This window comes from Siniperca chuatsi, linkage group LG7, assembly GCF_020085105.1.
Source record: "Siniperca chuatsi isolate FFG_IHB_CAS linkage group LG7, ASM2008510v1, whole genome shotgun sequence".
Classification (NCBI taxonomy): Eukaryota; Metazoa; Chordata; class Actinopteri; order Centrarchiformes; family Sinipercidae; genus Siniperca; species Siniperca chuatsi.
Genome location: NC_058048.1, coordinates 24,997,517 through 25,015,379, shown reverse-complemented (window position 1 = coordinate 25,015,379; position 17,863 = coordinate 24,997,517). Strand labels below are relative to the sequence as shown.

The 17,863-nt window shown below is 38.3% G+C and overlaps 1 protein-coding gene across 3 annotated transcripts in view; it reads right to left on the bottom strand.

Moving 5' to 3' along the window:
• gbe1b (glucan (1,4-alpha-), branching enzyme 1b) overlaps positions 1 to 16,998 on the bottom strand; it is an 84,978-nt gene extending 67,980 nt beyond the window's left edge. For 2 of the 3 annotated variants that reach the window (XR_006378525.1, XR_006378526.1), the window contains exons 1-2: positions 14,837 to 16,998; positions 1,400 to 1,569 (exon numbers count right to left, since the gene is read on the bottom strand). Coding sequence is in view for 1 of the 3 variants with exons in the window: in XM_044201938.1 (XP_044057873.1) it covers positions 1,400 to 1,569; positions 14,837 to 14,934 (268 nt within the window). In the remaining 2 variants the exon portion in view is untranslated. The remainder of the gene's footprint in view (positions 1 to 1,399; positions 1,570 to 14,836) is intronic. The other variant, XM_044201938.1, reaches the window with a different exon arrangement.
• Between the last annotated feature and the right edge of the window lie 865 nt (positions 16,999 to 17,863).

Below are 17,863 nucleotides of genomic sequence, written 5' to 3'. Positions count from 1 at the left end.
CACAGAATTGAATGTTGGAATTGAGCTGCTGCCCAAGGTCCTGGGAAGATAATTAAAAAAGGAAAAGGAACAGGAGAAATATGGAAAGACGGAATGGCAGCAACAGAACTAACTAGCACAAAAAACGTGTAGGGACAATAAACAAACTGACAAACCTCCGGTTTTGCATACAGTATCAATCTGAGGGATTACTATTAGCTTTTGCAGGGTGTCAGTTCAGAATGGCTGTGGCACAGAGGTACAGAGGTTTTTGCTGTGGTGTGGCATGGCATTGGTATTTGAGTTATGTGCACAGGTCTGAATTCTTTCACCATCCTTCTTGTTATTCTTTTCTATTGTTACATTTTTTGTATTTTTTGTTTGTCCGTTGAGAGGAATATATTACTACTGACATGTGTAATAGAGCACAGTGCATTAATATATTTGATAAAGGAAAGACAAAAGATATAAAAAAAATAAAGAAAATTACACTGAGAGCTTGTATTGCCTTGTATATCTATTTGATAGATGAGAGCAAGTCTCATTTTATCTTGTTAATGATGACAAAAATAAATTTTGTTGCATTTTCACAGCCCACATTAACTGAAAATAACACTCAAAAGACTATTAACCTGAAATTACTTTCAAAGTTGGGACCGGAGGGAATAGAGATTTCAGTGCAAACACAGAGGTTGCACTCACTCAACAACTTTGCAGGCGATGATGAAATAACCAGCTACTAAAATATTAACAAACACTCCCACATTCAAAAGAACCCCCTTCAGTATGCAAGTTTATCCTGTGTAATCAATATTTTCCACATTTCCTACTCCCAGGTTGGTTGATCAAAAGGGCTGATACCCTTGTACCACAGTTCTCTCCACTTTTTCTTAATTTTTGGCCCTTTTGTGTTCAAGAGTGCAGAAATGTCAAATTTCTTATTTAATGCACCATGAAGATATGCAACCTTTCTGTTTGCACTGAAATCTCTTTTTCCTTTCTGATCCAAACAGTGCATGTAACTCTATATTAAAGTGTCATTTCCTTTTTAGTAATCCGACTTATTATTGCAAATTGATTGTTATTATAAAACTGGAATGAAGCATACTTTCATCCATCTGCTTGCTGCATGCTTCTAAAAAAACAATGAGGATGCCTGCCGTGCCAAAACCAAAGGAAGACTTCCAAACACAAAAGACTCACTATTTTGTACAAATGAATTGATAATTGTAATTTCAGGGTGTTCACATCTATATTGGGTCAGTTTTGTAGGAATTGCAACACCTTTAAACACAGAACATGCATGTGTGAATAATAAATGAGCAGCAATAAAACTCAGTAGAAGCTTTAGGAAAACAACCTGGACATCACACCGTTAACTTGTTGTTCAGGAGCTGACACTTCTCCTCAGGCTACTTACTGAAGTCACCGGTGAGGAAAAGGGCCTCTGCTGCCGGAGCCCACTCTTTAAAAAACAGGCTGTTGTCAGGCTGTCGCTGCACACCGAAGCTCTTGTAGCTGCGTGTGAACTGGTCAAAGCCTCCTTCTGCCTCTTCCAGCTGGAAAAGCTGCTTCTGTAGCAGCTCATACCTTCAAACCACAGGGAACACACAGAAAACGGTATGAATTCAACGGAAAATCCACCATTGGATACAAAATCTGTTGGACACAGTGTTATATATAGTGTGATGTTGAATAGATTTCTGTTATTTTACACTGAAGTTATTGACATTTTTTTTTTTTTTGGTAAACTCCCATTGCATCAAGCTGTCTCCTCTGCTTCTACTTCAGTTGGCATTTTCCTCCATTTCCCAGAATGCTTTTGACAACCTTTTGACAACCTCCCCGAAAACATCAATTGCATTCATGTCTGGGCGTTAGCGTGTTAGGTGGAGAGCGAAAAAACAATAGCAATTGAGATAACAATGCAACAGTGCATAACAGAGTTTCTGCAGCTTTCTCTCTGTATGTCTGCTGGATGTCAGTGTAAATATAGTGAGTCCAGGATTTGATTCACAGTTATTGACACAAAACCTGATGTTAACTGTTGCTTTTTTAAGGATTCATTTTAAGGTGAAATATTCATGTAGTGTAGTATACATATAAAAACATGGGACACCACATCTTCATTTCCAAACGGCTAAGCTACTACACTCCACAAGAACGATAATATGGTGGAAAACCAGAAGAAGGATTTTTGAGACAAATGTAACTGTTTAAATTTCTGTGTATTGTATGTTTGAAAATGTTCCTTTGTTTGCACATATTTACAACTTTTCTAAAATATTGCACTACATGCAGGTTAGCAGTGCACAGTGCTGCATCTTAATGTTGCCATGCTAACATGATCTCTTTGAGGTCCTACCTCAGCATGCAAACCTGCCTCATTCCTTCAAGAATATGTGACTACAGGCATATCCTGAGAGATAAGCCTCTGTCTGCTACCTTCAACTGGGAAGGATAGACTAACTACTTTGCAATTTATCTCACTTAAGTTCCTGCAGCCAGCTGGTGTCCATATCAGATTCCCCCTGGTAGAGAAAGCCTCTTTCAGCCAGCTAAGTTAAGTGCACTCTCTCCCCTATAGCCCTGAAGCCAAGCTCTGACTGGCCTGTGAATGCCCTGGGGCTAGTGATGATGGGCTGAAGTAACAGCGCGATTTCTCAGCAGCTGCTCCCTGTGTTGAGCACAGTGGATACAGACAGTGCTTGCCAAATGTAAACCTTTAAAGTCCAACCAATGCTGCCACATGCCTCTTTTGCCACTTTGTCACCATTTCAAGAATATGCTGAAAGGAAGGACAAAGGGAGGATTCACATTGCAGAGCTCCACTGCCACAGTATTAATAGGCATGAAAGTCATGCCTATGATTATAACAAATGAGTTCCAGAAGGTTTGACCAGTGTGAATAGGGAGCCAAAATCCTGTATGGGTGCAGTATTCACAGCACATCTCTTGTGTCTGTTTCCACTTGAGATTGCAGCCAGGAGGCGAGACCAGACCATACATCACAAATGAATTGTGCCACAATTCATTTCAAGAAGTCATTAACAGAGGTGAAGCTAGGCAAAATCAAAACTTGGATTTATTTTCCATTATTGATAATCAGACGGAAACTGTCTGTGAGCACTCTTGCTGTCCTCTGTGCCGTTATCTACAAATTTTATGGTGATGAAGTTGTCACTCTTCCTCTCCTCCATCCTGGCACTGGTGCCACGTCTTTATACCTCACCCCCTGTTTTTCTAAGATACAAATTCTACAGTTTACTACAATATCTAGCACAGGACTGCACATGGTATCCATCGGCAACATTTGGCCGTAAAACACTATCCCATCAAGCTGCAGAGCAGCAGAGCCTCAGGGTGTGACCATTTCATCACAAGCCTTTTTCTCCAATTCCTAATAAAAGGCAAGTCAATGTTAGAATAGCAGAACTGGAGCTCAATTCATAACTGCTGTCTTTCTGTCTTCAGTTAAAGCCATCACATAGTAGGTTATGTGGTACTTTGAAAGCTACAAATGCAATTTTGCCAGCTCATGTATTCAAACTAGCAATTGCCTATTAAAGCTAAAATTACAGCCAACTAATGTATATGTTTACACATGCCAAACAAATAAATATTTTAGAGAGTTGCACTTCAAACACAATATTATGTGGCCCAAATATAATAACACAGCAGAAAAATAATAGATCTGTTTGACAGTAATGCACCACTATCTTATGTTGAAGAACATCTATTTTGGATATGAATTAAAGCCAAAATGTGTAGGATTTTTATGCGTGTGAGGAAGCACCAACAATGTTGTGCCCTTCTTGTTGAGAAAGGTGGACATTCTCTCACATACAGTTGTCTTTGTTTTCTTTATTTAATTTATGGTTCCAATATCGACTGACAAAGAATTGTACTCAACATAAGAATTAAGTTTATTTCTTAAAAATATATTAAAAGATATGCTGTAATAAGATGCAATAACCTGTCAGAGTTTAAGTCCTTTGTAAAAGCAATCTTGTGCAAGTGCTTAAAGAGGAAGCACGCCCTTTTATGTGGTGTATGAGTAGGCGGGTTCTCAGATTTGATTGGATAGTGGATGTGGGATGAAATAACAGCTAATTAAGATAAATACTGAATGATGTACAAATTATGTGTTTATTTTGAATGTACAGTATTTATGTTAACATATTGCAGAATGAATTGAGGCTTTGTTGGAATGAGCAAGTTAAGAAAATAATGTATATTTGTTGTTGACCTGTCAACTCTCCATTCTAAAGTTCTGACCTGATAGTCCAGTTTGAAGTATATAAATAAATATGAAGTGTATATATATATATATATATATATATATATATATATATATATATATATATATATATATATATATATATATATATATATATATATATATATTTATTTATTTATTTATTTATTTATTTTTTTGGGGGTGGGGTTCTGGAAAGCACAACCAGAACTGTTTTGAGCTGTGTAAAGAATACAAATTTTTCCCTCCATGTTTTTCTTTGTTTTATATGTGATGTTTTGTCTTCCTCATGTTTCACCATGCTACCCTGCATTCAATTGCTCTCAAATGTATTTCCTAATTGCAAGTTAAACACATGAAAGACTCATTTAAGTGCCGTATGGAGAGTGACGCATGTAAAGTGTGACATTAATCAAAGTAAAAAGTTATGTACTGTATTATAATACATTAGTACTTGGCATTCTCTATTAATAATAAATACTTAAACCTGCATTTATATATTTTGGCCACTTGGGGGCAGGAGAAACAAGCTGTAAACACAAGTTGATATGGCAAACTTGTTAGCAAACAACTTCTTATTAACACGCCCAGCAGACATGGAGCAACATTAGCATTCATTTGGAGTCGTGTTTTTGTCTACCTGAGTAATGTAAGTCCAATACTCACTCCTCTTTTAGCTCTGTTTCGCCAACTCCTGAGGGAAATTATAGGCTCTTTAGCTGCTAAATGCTCCACTATGTTCACAGGCTTGTCGCTAACTGTATCTGTCTGCCATTTGGTGCTGGGCAGGAAGCCTACAGTGGGTTTATCAAAGCGTTTTGCTGAAAACAGCTGCCTGCTGTGGCTATAAACGACACTGATGAGAGCGGTGAGACTGAACCAAAAGAATGAGCTAAAATACACTGAAATGCTGCATAGATCTGAGAGGAACTGCAGAGTTGGATGATAAATTAGCTGTGGGTTTGTCACTACAAGCTACTCCTATTACAAACACATAGTCGTGTGATAATATTAATACAAAAATGTTGATTATAGCATCTTTATGAAATACACAACATTAAAAGACCAGTTATAAGCCTGATACATGCCTGAATTTTATGAAAGAAGAGAGACTGATCACCACTTCTTAATAGAACAAAGCAATATTTCAGTTTTACTAAGAAACACTGCTGCTCATTGTCAGGCAGTACACGACGAGAGACACTACTAATCCCTGTAGCCAGAAATTACAAAAGAGTTTTGTCCTGTCCCCTATTCGGTGGTAATAGAGCAGCAGGAGATTATAGATGTGAGTCACAGATTACAGTCGTGGCTGCCTTATCTCTTGGTTTGGGTAAATGTTCTTTATCTACAAATATACTGGAGAAAATATCATATGGCACAACTGAGATATTACCCTTACAGATATTATTCCACACAGCAACATTGCAAGTGACACACATCAAGCACCTGTCAAATCACTGAATCAGTTCAGTGTCAGACAAATTTCTGCTTCGTCTCAAACTATCAAGTTAACCCAATATTCCTTAGAACTGGTAAATTCTTAAATGTTGCAGCCATGGACAGACTACTTCTGCAATTTTTGGTGGCTTCAAATTGAATCATGTTGATCCACTGTTGTGGTAGTCACAAAGTCACAAATTTGTAAGTGGAAATTTTCTCTTTGTAAGTCACAAGTTGAGACTAAGACTAAGAAGACACTGAAAATGGGACTTTTGGAGGAAGCTTTCCTAAAAGAGACCATTGCTCAGAAGGCACAAGAGAAAGCTAATCAGTTGGTGAAAGCTCTCTTGAAAATCAAAGCTAGAGTATGGGAGGTGCTGGAGAAGGTGTGTCAGTAAAGAATTCATTGATGAGAAAGCTGAGGCTCAGAGGGTGCTCAAGATAGTAGACCAGCTGGGGGACACTCTCCGAAATAAGAGAAATGAGGCTCAGAAACAGCTGGAGAAACTTGACTTTAGCTCTGAAGCACAGGGAGGAGCAGCAGAAGGTCGATCATCTGCAGAAATAGGAGGAGAAGATCTCCCTCCTCAGGGCCACAGAGGATGGTGGATGACCACCTTTTCTTCTTGAAAAAAAAAAAAAAAAAAAGTCCAAGAAGAAAAGTTGGATAGCCAAGTTCTTTCCATGCCTGGCCCCAGCAGTGGAAGATCAGTAGTAGTATTTCACCCTCTGTGGCAGGAGGATCTCTCTTTGAATTGTCCTCCAGAGGTTTCGTCTCATCTACTCATGTTTTAAGATTTTTTAGTGAGTTTTTCCTTGAATGTTGCTTAATGGTTGTATGTGAAATTGGCTGAACCAAAAAATCTTTATTTGATTAAACATTACAGAAACCCCCTTTGTCTTGTCTTACATTTAAATAAGTAAAAACAACAACAACAACAAGAATAATTCCTGCATTGTTTCATTGCTATAGAAATTGTAATTGTAAGTTTCTCTACAGTTACCATATTGGGTCTAACATTAACTGGCTGTAAAGAGACAATGTTAGAGAGAAACTATAAAACTTTGTATGGACATTAGGTGCAAACAAACAATAGGTGGTGTTGCATTACTCACATTTTTTATTCACTGTAAAACTTTATGTATCAACAAACTTTTGTTTTGAGTGCCTGAGGTCATCTGTTCAAGTTCACTGAACATAGTCCAGTCAATTTCAGCCAATCCATTTGGCTGCCAATCTAACTTTAGCCAAAAATGATTCTGATTTTTTGCTTCCTTTTCTAAAGTGTTAATCTAATCTTCATCATATGCAAAATGAATAGTTGGGCTGGCTTTATTTTAAACTATTAACAAACATTTGTGATATAATAATTTGGATTATCTGAACCATTTGGTTGAGGTGTGCAAATGACATGGTGGCTAAGACATAGAAAAAGGAAATGAGTCCCATAGTACTTTTCAGATCACAGTCAATATAGCAAAGTGGATACATAACACCTGTATGCAAATTCTAAACAATTCTTTTAGTGCTCCCATCAGGCTAACGTTAAATCAGTTTTTGAAACTGTTGTTGTAGTCTCAGGGTTAGCCAATTAATCAAATGGATGGATCTGAACATTTCTAAGGTTGTGGTGACTGATGTTCTCTCTGATCATTCCTGTTTTCTCTTTCAGAGTGCTATCTCTGTGCACACAAATGTTCAAACGGAGGTAATCACAAAAAGGTGAAAACACCAGTGAAATATTTATCCACACCCATCCTCTCTTGGGTCTCAGTCAATGAGCTTGTAGATAATTTCAATTCTAAAATTACACATTATTGATGCCATTGCACCCACTAAGGTGAAGGCTGTCTCTGGCATTTATAATTTAAAACTGAGAAATGCAAGGCAGTCCTTCTTCTGTGACATCATCAAACCCTCCTGTGTCAGTAGCCTCTGAACTTCTACCTAGTAGGGCCTGCAATGAATTTGCCTCCTTCTTCACTGACAGAATAATTCAGAAAATTCGACAGGCAGTGTCTTAGTCAGTGCCTCCTTATAAAAAGGTACAGGATGTGTTGTACCTGGGTCCACATAAAATCAATTCAAATAGCATGACACAATTGGATCCTATCAACCATAAAAACCTGGAGGATATTATACAACATCTGAAATCCTCCTCCTGCTGCCTTGATATTCTGCCAAGGCTTTTTTAAAAATGTTTCTAATTGCATGGCCTCAGACCTTCTACAAACTGTCAACATGTCTCTTCTCTCAGATGTATTCTCACTGGCCCTGAAAACTGCAGTCATCAAGCCACTCTTTAAAAAGAACAATCTAGACATGTCACTAATGAACAATTATAGGCCCATATCAAACCTCCCGTTTTTAAGTAAAATCATTGAAAAGCTGTTTCTCAACAACTTCTTGACATTAAACTATCAAGAAGCTGTTTTGATATCTTCCAGTCAGGTTTTCAAGCACACCACAGAACTGAGACTGTTCTTGTTAAAGTCTTCAATGACATGCACTTAAAACAGACAGTGGCAGAATTTCAGTCTTAGTATTACTGGACCTCAGTGCTGCACAGTATTAAACTGGTTTGAATCCTACTTAAAGGACAGGGACTACTTTGTATCTATAGGTAATTACACATCTGAATGGATAAAAAATACATGTGGAGTTCCCCAAGGCTCCATTCTGGGGCCTCTTCTGTTTAACATCTACATGCTCCCACTGGCTCAGATTATGGAAAACAACAAAATTAAGTACCATAATTATGCAGATGACACACACATTTACATAACCATATCACCAGGGGACTATGGTTCATTTACCAGTGATTGGATGTGCCTGAATTTTCTTCAATTAAACAAATATAAAATTGAAGTAACTGTTAAGCCAAAAAGGAACGATTAAAAGTCAGCACTCAGTTTCAACCGGCAATGATAAAAACCACAAACCAGACCAGAAATCTTAGTGTAGTCATGGACTCAGACCTGAATTTCAATAGCCACATTAAGACAATTACAAAGTCAGCCAACTACCATCAGATGAATATATCCAGGATTAAAGGACTTATGTCTCAGCAGCAGGATTCGGAAAAACTTTGCATGCATTTTGTCCATGCATTTATCTTCAGATGACTCGTCTACTGTAACGTTGTCTTTACAGGTCTCTCTAAAAAAAAAAAAATCAGACAGCTGCAGCTGATTCAGAACGCTGCTGCTCGAGTCCTCACTTAAGACCAAAAAAGTGGACCACGTCACTCCAGTTCTGAGGTCTTTACACTGGCTTCCTGTCTGTCAAAGAATTGATTTTAAAATACTGCTGCTGGTTTATAAAGCACTGAATGGTTTAAGGCCATAGTTCTGATCTTCTGCTACGTTATGAACCATCCAGATCGCTCAGATCATCTGGGACAGGTCTGGAAAAAAAAAATTGGAAAAGCAGCATTCTGTTTTTATGCACCATATATCTGGAACAAACTCACAGAAAAGTGCAGGTCCCCTGAAACTTTCAGTTCTTTTAAATCAAGGCTGAAGACTTTTCTGTTTGCCGCTGCCATTTATTAAATCAAATAATGGTTAATTTTTTTACACTGCACTATAACTTTTACTTTCCTGTTTTATCTTGTTTTTATTATCTATTTAACTCTTTTTAATTGTATTTAAATATCTTGTGATATTGCCCTATGTTGTTTTTATATTTTATGTAAAGTACTTTGAATTGCCTTGTTGTTGAAATGTGCTATACAAATAAACTTGCCTTGCCTTCAAAACAAGAAGCTCTGCATAGAACTCATCTATATATTATTATTATTATTATTATTATTATTATAATACACAGTCAGAAAAAAATCTGCACTAAAACTTTTAAACACAGCTATTAGATACGGTAAGGCCATATGGAGTGTTAAAATGATGCTAACAATAGAAAATAGATCACCTACACCTACATTTGGCTCTTGTTTTGATGTTGTATCTCAACTAAATTACAGTCAGAGCTTAAATACTTTGGTCATGATTATAATGCATTTAAAATTCTCCCCACAGAGCAGCTGAACTCAGTTCATACACTCACTTTTAGACAATCGAGCATCTAAATTTAGAGTGCGTGTTAAGGTCTGTTGCGTTGTGTATGACTGATGGTGACAGCTGAAGCACAGAGGTGTCAGGACAGTCTACAACAGCCTGGAGAAACACAAGTAGGAAAAAGCTTTTCTCCTCCTGATCTCAGCTCGCCTAAAGGGCTTCCAGACAGACCAGTGGCAAGGTGACTTTCAAATAATGTCATTAATGTCCTTCTTTGACTAAGTGCATTAATGAGGCTATAGAGGTACTTGAACATTTGCAGAGAGGTTGATTGATGAAAGCTAAAATTTCCTTTGTTGCCCCTTAAGCAAGGTGACAGGAAAATAAATGTTGCCAAAGCAACCTATAAAAGAAGGTACATAAAACATTAACTCATTATAATACAACAGGTAGAAATTTGATCCAGTCAGTCTAATAACTCCTATTAACCAAAGAACTGCAAGTTTTTTCCCCACTTATCTTTAATTCCTGTATTTCAGCTAATTTATTTTCAGTCAGAGCACATGCATTGGTAGTCATCACTTCAAAGTCAACAATCAGTTTTGCTTATATATACACAGTGGTGTGCAAAAGTGTTTGCCCCCTTCCTGATTTCTTATTTTTTTGCATGTTTGTCACACTTACATGTTTCAGATCATCAAACTAATTTAAATATTAGTCAACGATAACACAAGTAAACACAAAATGCAGTTTTTAAATGAAGGTTGTTATTATTAAGGGAAAACAAAATCCAAACCTACATGGCCCTGTGTGAAAAAATGATTGTTCCCTAAACCTAATAACTGATTGGGCCGCCATTAGCAGCAACAACTGCAATCAGGCGTTTGCGATATCTTGCAATGAGTTTTTTACAGCGCTGTGGAGGAATTTTGGCCCACTCATCTTTGCAGAATTGTTGTAATTCAGCCACATTGGAGGGTTTTCGAGCATGAACTTCTTCTTCTTTGTCTGTCAGCCTCACTAGAATGCTATATCAAATACACATCTGAATCCATATAAGGTTCGGCTATTATGCAACAGATGTTGAATAAACATTCGCAAACAGTTCGCTCAACTTATCTCCACTAGGCCACTCCAAAGTCTTCATTTTGTTCTTCTTCAGCCATCCAGAGACCCCACAACAACATCCAAAGAACTGCAGGCCTCACTTGCCTCAGTTATCGTCAGTGTTCATGACTCCACCGTAAGAAAGAGACTGGGCAAAAATGGCCTGCATGGCAGAGTTCCAAGACGAAAACCACTGCTGAGCAAAAAGAACATTAAGGCTCCTCTCATTTTTGCCAGAAAACATCTTGATGATCCCCAAGACTTTTGGGAAAATACTCTGTGGACTGACGAGACAAAAGTTGAACTTTTTGGAAGGTGTGTGTCCCATTACATCTGGCGTAAAAGTAACACCGCATTTCAGAAAAAGAACATCATACCAACAGTAAAATATGGTGGTGGTAGTGTGATGGTCTGGGGCTGTTTTGCTGCTTCAGGACCTGGAAGACTTGCTGTGATAAATAGAACCATGAATTCTGCTGTCTACCAAAAGTGCCCGGCCATCTGTTTGTGACCTCAAGCTGAAGCGAACTTGGGTTCTGCAGCAGGACAATAATCCAAAACACACCAGCGAGTCCACCTCTGAAGGGCTGAAGAAGAACAAAATGAAGACTTTGGAGTGGCCTAGTCAAAGTCCTGACCTGAATCCTATTGAGATGCTGTGGCATGACCTTAAAAAGGCAGTTCATGCTCGAAAACCCTCCAGTGTGGCTGAATTACAACAATTCTGCAAAGATGAGAGGGCCAAAATCCCTCCACAGCGCTGTAAAAAACTCATTGCAAATTATCGCAAACGCCTGATTGCAGTTGTTGCTGCTAAGGGTGGCCCAATCAGTTATTAGGTTTAGGGAACAATCATTTTTTCACACAGGGCCATTTAGGTTTGTTTTACCCTAATAAAAACAACCTTCATTTAAAAACTGCATTTTGTGTTTACTTGTGTTATCTTTGACTAATATTTACATTTGTTTGATGATCTGAAACATTTAAGTGTGACAAACATGCAAAAAAATAAGAAATCAGGAAGGGGGCAAACACTTTTGCACACCACTGTGTGTGTGTGTGTGTGTGTGTGTGTGTGTATATATATATATATATATATATATATATATATATATATATATATATATATATATATATATATATATATATATAGCATCATAAGCATAAGACTCTTAAGACTTATTGCTGTGTTTTCACTTTGAAATGAGTTGTGATGACATACTCAAATCTTTGCAAAAACTCTAGCCATAATAAGCAGCAGTCCCAATGCTCCCTACTTTCAATTTGGTCCAATTTAGGAGATTCATGGTGCCACGAGCTGCAAAATACTAACAGCACTTCCTGCAGACTTGCGCAACAGGAAGGGTAAATAATGAAGCATGTCAACAGAGCACTGCTCACTAGGGCTTTAACCTGTGTGCAGCATCAACGGCTGTTTTCACAATCAATCTGAAACTAGCATCCTAATAAAATAAAATACAAGCTGCCTGCAACCACGGAATAACTCATTAGAATGGGAGGCTTGCAAAATCTGCTGGAATAATAACTCTCTGTGCATACTGGTTGTATCTGGTGTGAACCGAAGTTCAACAAACCTGAGATGTGGGCGCCCTTGAGCCACGACATGGTGATGAAATCTAAAGAACCAGTCAGAGTGGTCATAGGTCTCTTTCTGATAAGCCAGCTGAATTCTTAGCACTGTGCAGCTCGGCGAGGGGACTCAGCGTGACACCACAGGCCAAGAAAGCTCTTGATTTCTATGCCTGTGTTCATGATGTGGTGTTTGGACTCTGGGCCTTAGAACACCAGGGGCTTATCAAGAATTAACCTTCACACAGCAGTAATCCTATATGTAAAATAATTTGTGTGCAACTTTCATCAGCGAGACAGGTGTTTGAGACTCGTCTAGGGCTCTGTGAAGCCTAGCAATCCCAAGCTGTGTCTGAGATGGAACTGACACGCTCATCTCGCTGCAAGGCTAGAGCCCTGCTCACATGTTTCAAATACAAAGCAGGTGGTCCCTTACCTGCCACATTAGAGACAGAATCTGACATGGTAATGAAAATGGATAAAACTATATGGCCCCAAAGCAGTTTTAAGGCCTAGTGTGGGGGGACGACCCAACAGTGAGCAGATACCGTAGCGATGTGAGCTGTAGATCATTATCACTGTCTGCTTGTAAGTAAAAAAACATTATGCTACACTCTCTACACACACTAGAAATCCAGCAGGTAAGGCCTATTTGACATGCATTGGGGAATTGAGCTAAAAATTTACATACATCATTTTGAGAGCCAGATGCCCTTCCATCTAGAAATGAGCCTACAGGATCCTTCCAAGGCAAAATAAATGATTACAAAATCAGAATTGCGTTATTATGAACTTTAACTAACTAAAGCGTGAGACTGCACAGTCTATTGACCTATAGAGAATGTCTATTTACTTTTGGAGATTAGTCTAGACACAAGGTCAGTGTATTTACCACTGAAGCGCACATGTTGGTTCTTTTCAGGTCTCTGTAAGGTACTTCACTCATTTAAGTTTGTTTCAGTGTTCAAAATAAGCAAATATTCACTATAATTGCCTGTAAATATGTATTATTTTGGCATCCTTTGGGTGATAAAAGTGAATAGAAGTGACAGAGAATAAACAGGCCTAAGGGTAGCTGAATTGACTAATTAGCAAAACTGATGTTTATGAACTTCAAGTTCAGTTAATTAAACTTGATTCTATTAAAAAGGTTTTATATGTTTTGTCTCTCCTGGGTGTGTATGTTTAAATGTAATCATGGCATATGAATATATTTGGTGAGCTGATATCTCTGTCTATATAATGCCCTCAAAATCATGTTACAAGAAACAATTTACCAAAGAAATGTAAAGAACAAATCCACATATAAAATGTATAAATCTATATATAAAACCAGGTACTTTTCAGTCCAAGAAAAGATCACAAAGGTTATAATCTTTAGTAGGATTCTGGCTCAGTTAGAGCTTGTGTGGCTCTCACTGACAATAATATAAATTTCAAAGATAGCTGTTAAGACATCCTCTAGTGAGCCAACAAGGCTTTTATATGATTTAGCAGAACTTTCTACTTTGGTTTGTGCCTTACTGGGATAAATATATGACTCAATTAAGAAGATACATCATGCAAAGATATTCTAGTCTGGTCAAACAATTGTGGAATCTACTTCTGTGCTTAGTTTGATACCATCAAACTTTGGCAACTGCAGAAAAAAAGTGATTGGAATTTGTGCTGGACATAATCCCAGATTAATAAATGCACTAGCCCACACACATAAGGACAAGTCAACAATCAGCTACTGTATAGCATGTGCTCCAGTTGGAAGCTTCCAGCTCTGGATTTGAATCCAGTTTTACACAAAAATGTATGATAACTGATGCCTCGATAACAACCAGACACAATTAAAAGGAAAACTCATTACAAAGCTTATAATGAGGAACAAGGCCTGCAGAAAGCAATGGCTGCTGTGATGCTGGAGCACAGTGACGCAGGCTCCAGCAGCCTGTAAAACAACAGGCGAGAATCAGACAGCGTTTCAGCCCGAAGCACCACCTCACGACGCAACGTGGACGTCACCTGACTGAGAAACGCATGGCTTGTCTTGAACTGTCAAACATAGGAAGTTGAGAGACGATTTGCGTTCTTCTTCAGAAACTTGTCCTATAAAATGAAAAGACGTTCTGGTAGTGGGTCATTAATTTTGCATAAACTCAACATCCTCTAAACGCTTGTTACTCAGCAGGATGGAAACGGGGGAGAAAAGCAAGCTATCGGCTGAGCGTGAGAGGTAAACGCAGCTCCTCTGTGCGACCTCTGCTCATTCAAAATGTCAAACCTGAACACAGAAGGTGACTCTCTGATGTGTTGCAAACATCGCTTTTCATCTGGTAGTTGTGTGTTTTTATTTTAAGACACGAACGCCAGCGTAAAGCTGGCTGCTGCTCGCTTCACCGGGGACTGATTTTGGCGACAAGCTGTGCACAAAACCGCCATTTAAACCGTGTTTACCTCCTCTTGAAGTCCTTCTCGTACGCTTTGAGATAGGGATCCATTTGGAGAAGGCAGCTGAACTCAGGAATTGCAACATTATCCTCTGGGTCTGCCATGGTTTCTTCAGACGAAACCAATCGAGCACCGACTGCTGCTGGCCGGACGCACTGACAGTGTCATGAACAGAGGACAGGCTTACTGTGTGCGAGCTTTTACTGTCCGGAGACAACAACGAGTCAGGCGGCTTTCTGCCAAGCCCGTCCCATCACAACATGCTGTTTCCGTCAGGTCAGAGAGAGCTGAGCCGAGCCGTGATACAGTGTAACTTTAAGATGACAGCAGAGGAAGCATGTGGCGCGTCAGAGGAAGATGACTCGGATTTGTGTGCAGTTTTGTAGTCTGTGGGTCTGCTTGACTTTTGTGACTGTAAAGGAATTCCACCTGCTAAAACATCACGGTAATGCAGACATAGGGACATATAGTATGTCTTTGGTACTCGATAGCTGAATTCAATATTGGCTTAGAATGATTTGTCTGTCACTTTGGTTGACATATCTTGACAGATACTGACCATACTATCATGGCATTTTGTAGGAATATTCATTGTCATAAAGGATGATTCCTACGGATTCTGATGACCTCATGACCTTTATTTTAGAAACATAGGTCAGGTCAAACTAACATGTATGATGTATCAACAACTACTGGCCACTTAACCATAAATTTAGGTATAGGCATCCCTACAGGATGGTTCCTAATAATTTTGGTGACCCCACAATCTTTTTTATAGAAGCCGGTGCAGGCCAATGTCAGGTCAAAATTCCTCTTGACTAACAAACTATTTTGAGAATTACTGGCTAAAATTATGTGAAATTTGGTATATATTTACAGTCCCTAGATGATAAATGCAAACATTTTGATGGATCCCCAGACCCTTTTCTAGTGCTACGATCAGACTACAATTTCCAATTTTTAAAAACTATACTAAACTGATTTATTTTTGTGAAATCGGCTGACCACATTCATTCTCCACATAAGACAATCCCTTCTCATTTTGGACACTCCTTGAGTCTTTAACCTTCCAGCCAAAATGTCAGCTTCACGCACACGACTTCACACAGTCCATTGGGCAGATTACATTTCAATTGACTGCAACTTCACACTCCTTCACGCGAGGGGATGAACCCTTGGTTCAGGACATTTTAAGCCCATCTACTGTTAAGGCTCTAAAAATAAAACATCCTCAGTTTGGTGTTTGTACTGTCCATCTTTTTCATAGTGTGAGGTATAATGAACCGTGCAGCCTCTCGGGGCCAGTAATGGGGCTTTAGACCTTTAGTCTTGTGCTGAGTTACTTTAATAAGTTGCTGTCATTATTTTTGTGAAAGTAATTTATCAGTGACATTTATCCAGTATCAGTTGAAAATTAAACACGTGGCTTTGTACAAATCTAGCCTTACAGTTAAATGTAAATATAGGATTCTTGAACATAAATGAATGCATTTGCTGTATGCAAACATGTCTTGTATATACTTTGTGTACAATTGTCAAACTGAAACTTAACGAGGACAAACTGCTTCGATTTAAGTAGCTTATTATTCTGTAAAAAGTACGTTGGTACAGTACATGAACAGAGACAGACATCATGAAGCAAGATCTCATTGATTTGGGCAAAGTTTAATTTGGACAAAGTTTATTTAGTGTCAAGGCCTGTTGTCACATAACTGGATGAAGCTGCCTCTAGCACTGAAACAAACTCCCATGCACACAACAACAGAGTGTTTGTGTGCGTGCAAATCTGTGTTTTTCTCTACAAATTCAGCATCCAGTTCACCTGTACTTCCTTCTTTCTTTCTTTTAATTTACATGTATTTCTAAAATTCAATGCTCACACTGTTTTGATCTGACACATATTGTATGTGGCCTCAACATGTTTTACCACAAACTACTTCACAGAAGTGGCAAAACTTACTTAATGGACTCGAAAAGGATAACCTTGCCATCATTTAGAATAAATCCCTCTCGGAAAAGGCTGATAAATATGCATGCCGACTGAAGAAATAGTGCAGCTCTTGAAAGTGTTGTCCTTGTCACAAAATAAAACTGTCCCAGCTAAAGGTCACAAAGGGAGTGTCATTCTAAAGAGCCATCTGTTGGTAATAGACGAAACAAGTGTGTTACTGTCCACCCCAGAAGGTTATGCCAATAAATGTTGTCTCTGTGATTCACAGCTAAATAACAAATATTTACAGGGGTATGTGGAAAGACACAATACCCAATGACAACAACAGACACAAATATTAGATTTTAGGACGTTAACTTGATGAGCTGAAGTGAGTATTTGATTGATTTTATCCAAACTATATGGCAAAATGAGCAGCAACTATAATTTATCTTAACTAGGTAATCTGTTTGATTCAGTTTAATGATTTTCCCAGCTGTAATGGATGACAGATATGTTCTACGTACATGTAAAATTGCAATAGAAAAGAGATTTGTTTCCCCACCGGAGTTCACAGACAGAATCACTATGTCTGGTGGCCTGTCTTTCATCACAGTGCAGTTCATATATCCCTGTTTAACCTGCTTAAAGCTGAAACAAGAAGCAAACATGCGGTAAATCACCTGTTTGGTAGATTATTAATCTGTCCCTAAAAGTTAAGATCACTCTGAAGAGACTCTGGGTTAAAATATTTCCCCACCAAAAATCTAAGAAAAAGTTATTAAACCACACACCACAATTTAGCTTTTCATTTCATAAAATTGATTATGTTGCACAAAGATAGTATAATAATGATACCGATCCTTACACACTAAGTTACTGCAGAGTCTAATCAACTATGCTGACAGCAGCTTTAGTCAAGTAACCTACACCAGTCTTGCTGTAACTTACAACAAATTACATGTAGTAGACAAAATGATGAACACACTTCATGAATATCACAATCACAAACACTGCTACAAAGATGGGTTATATAAGGTTGAATGTGACATTTGTCAGCTATAAAAGAGGTCAAGCAATCTGATCTTTATGTGATTTTCTAA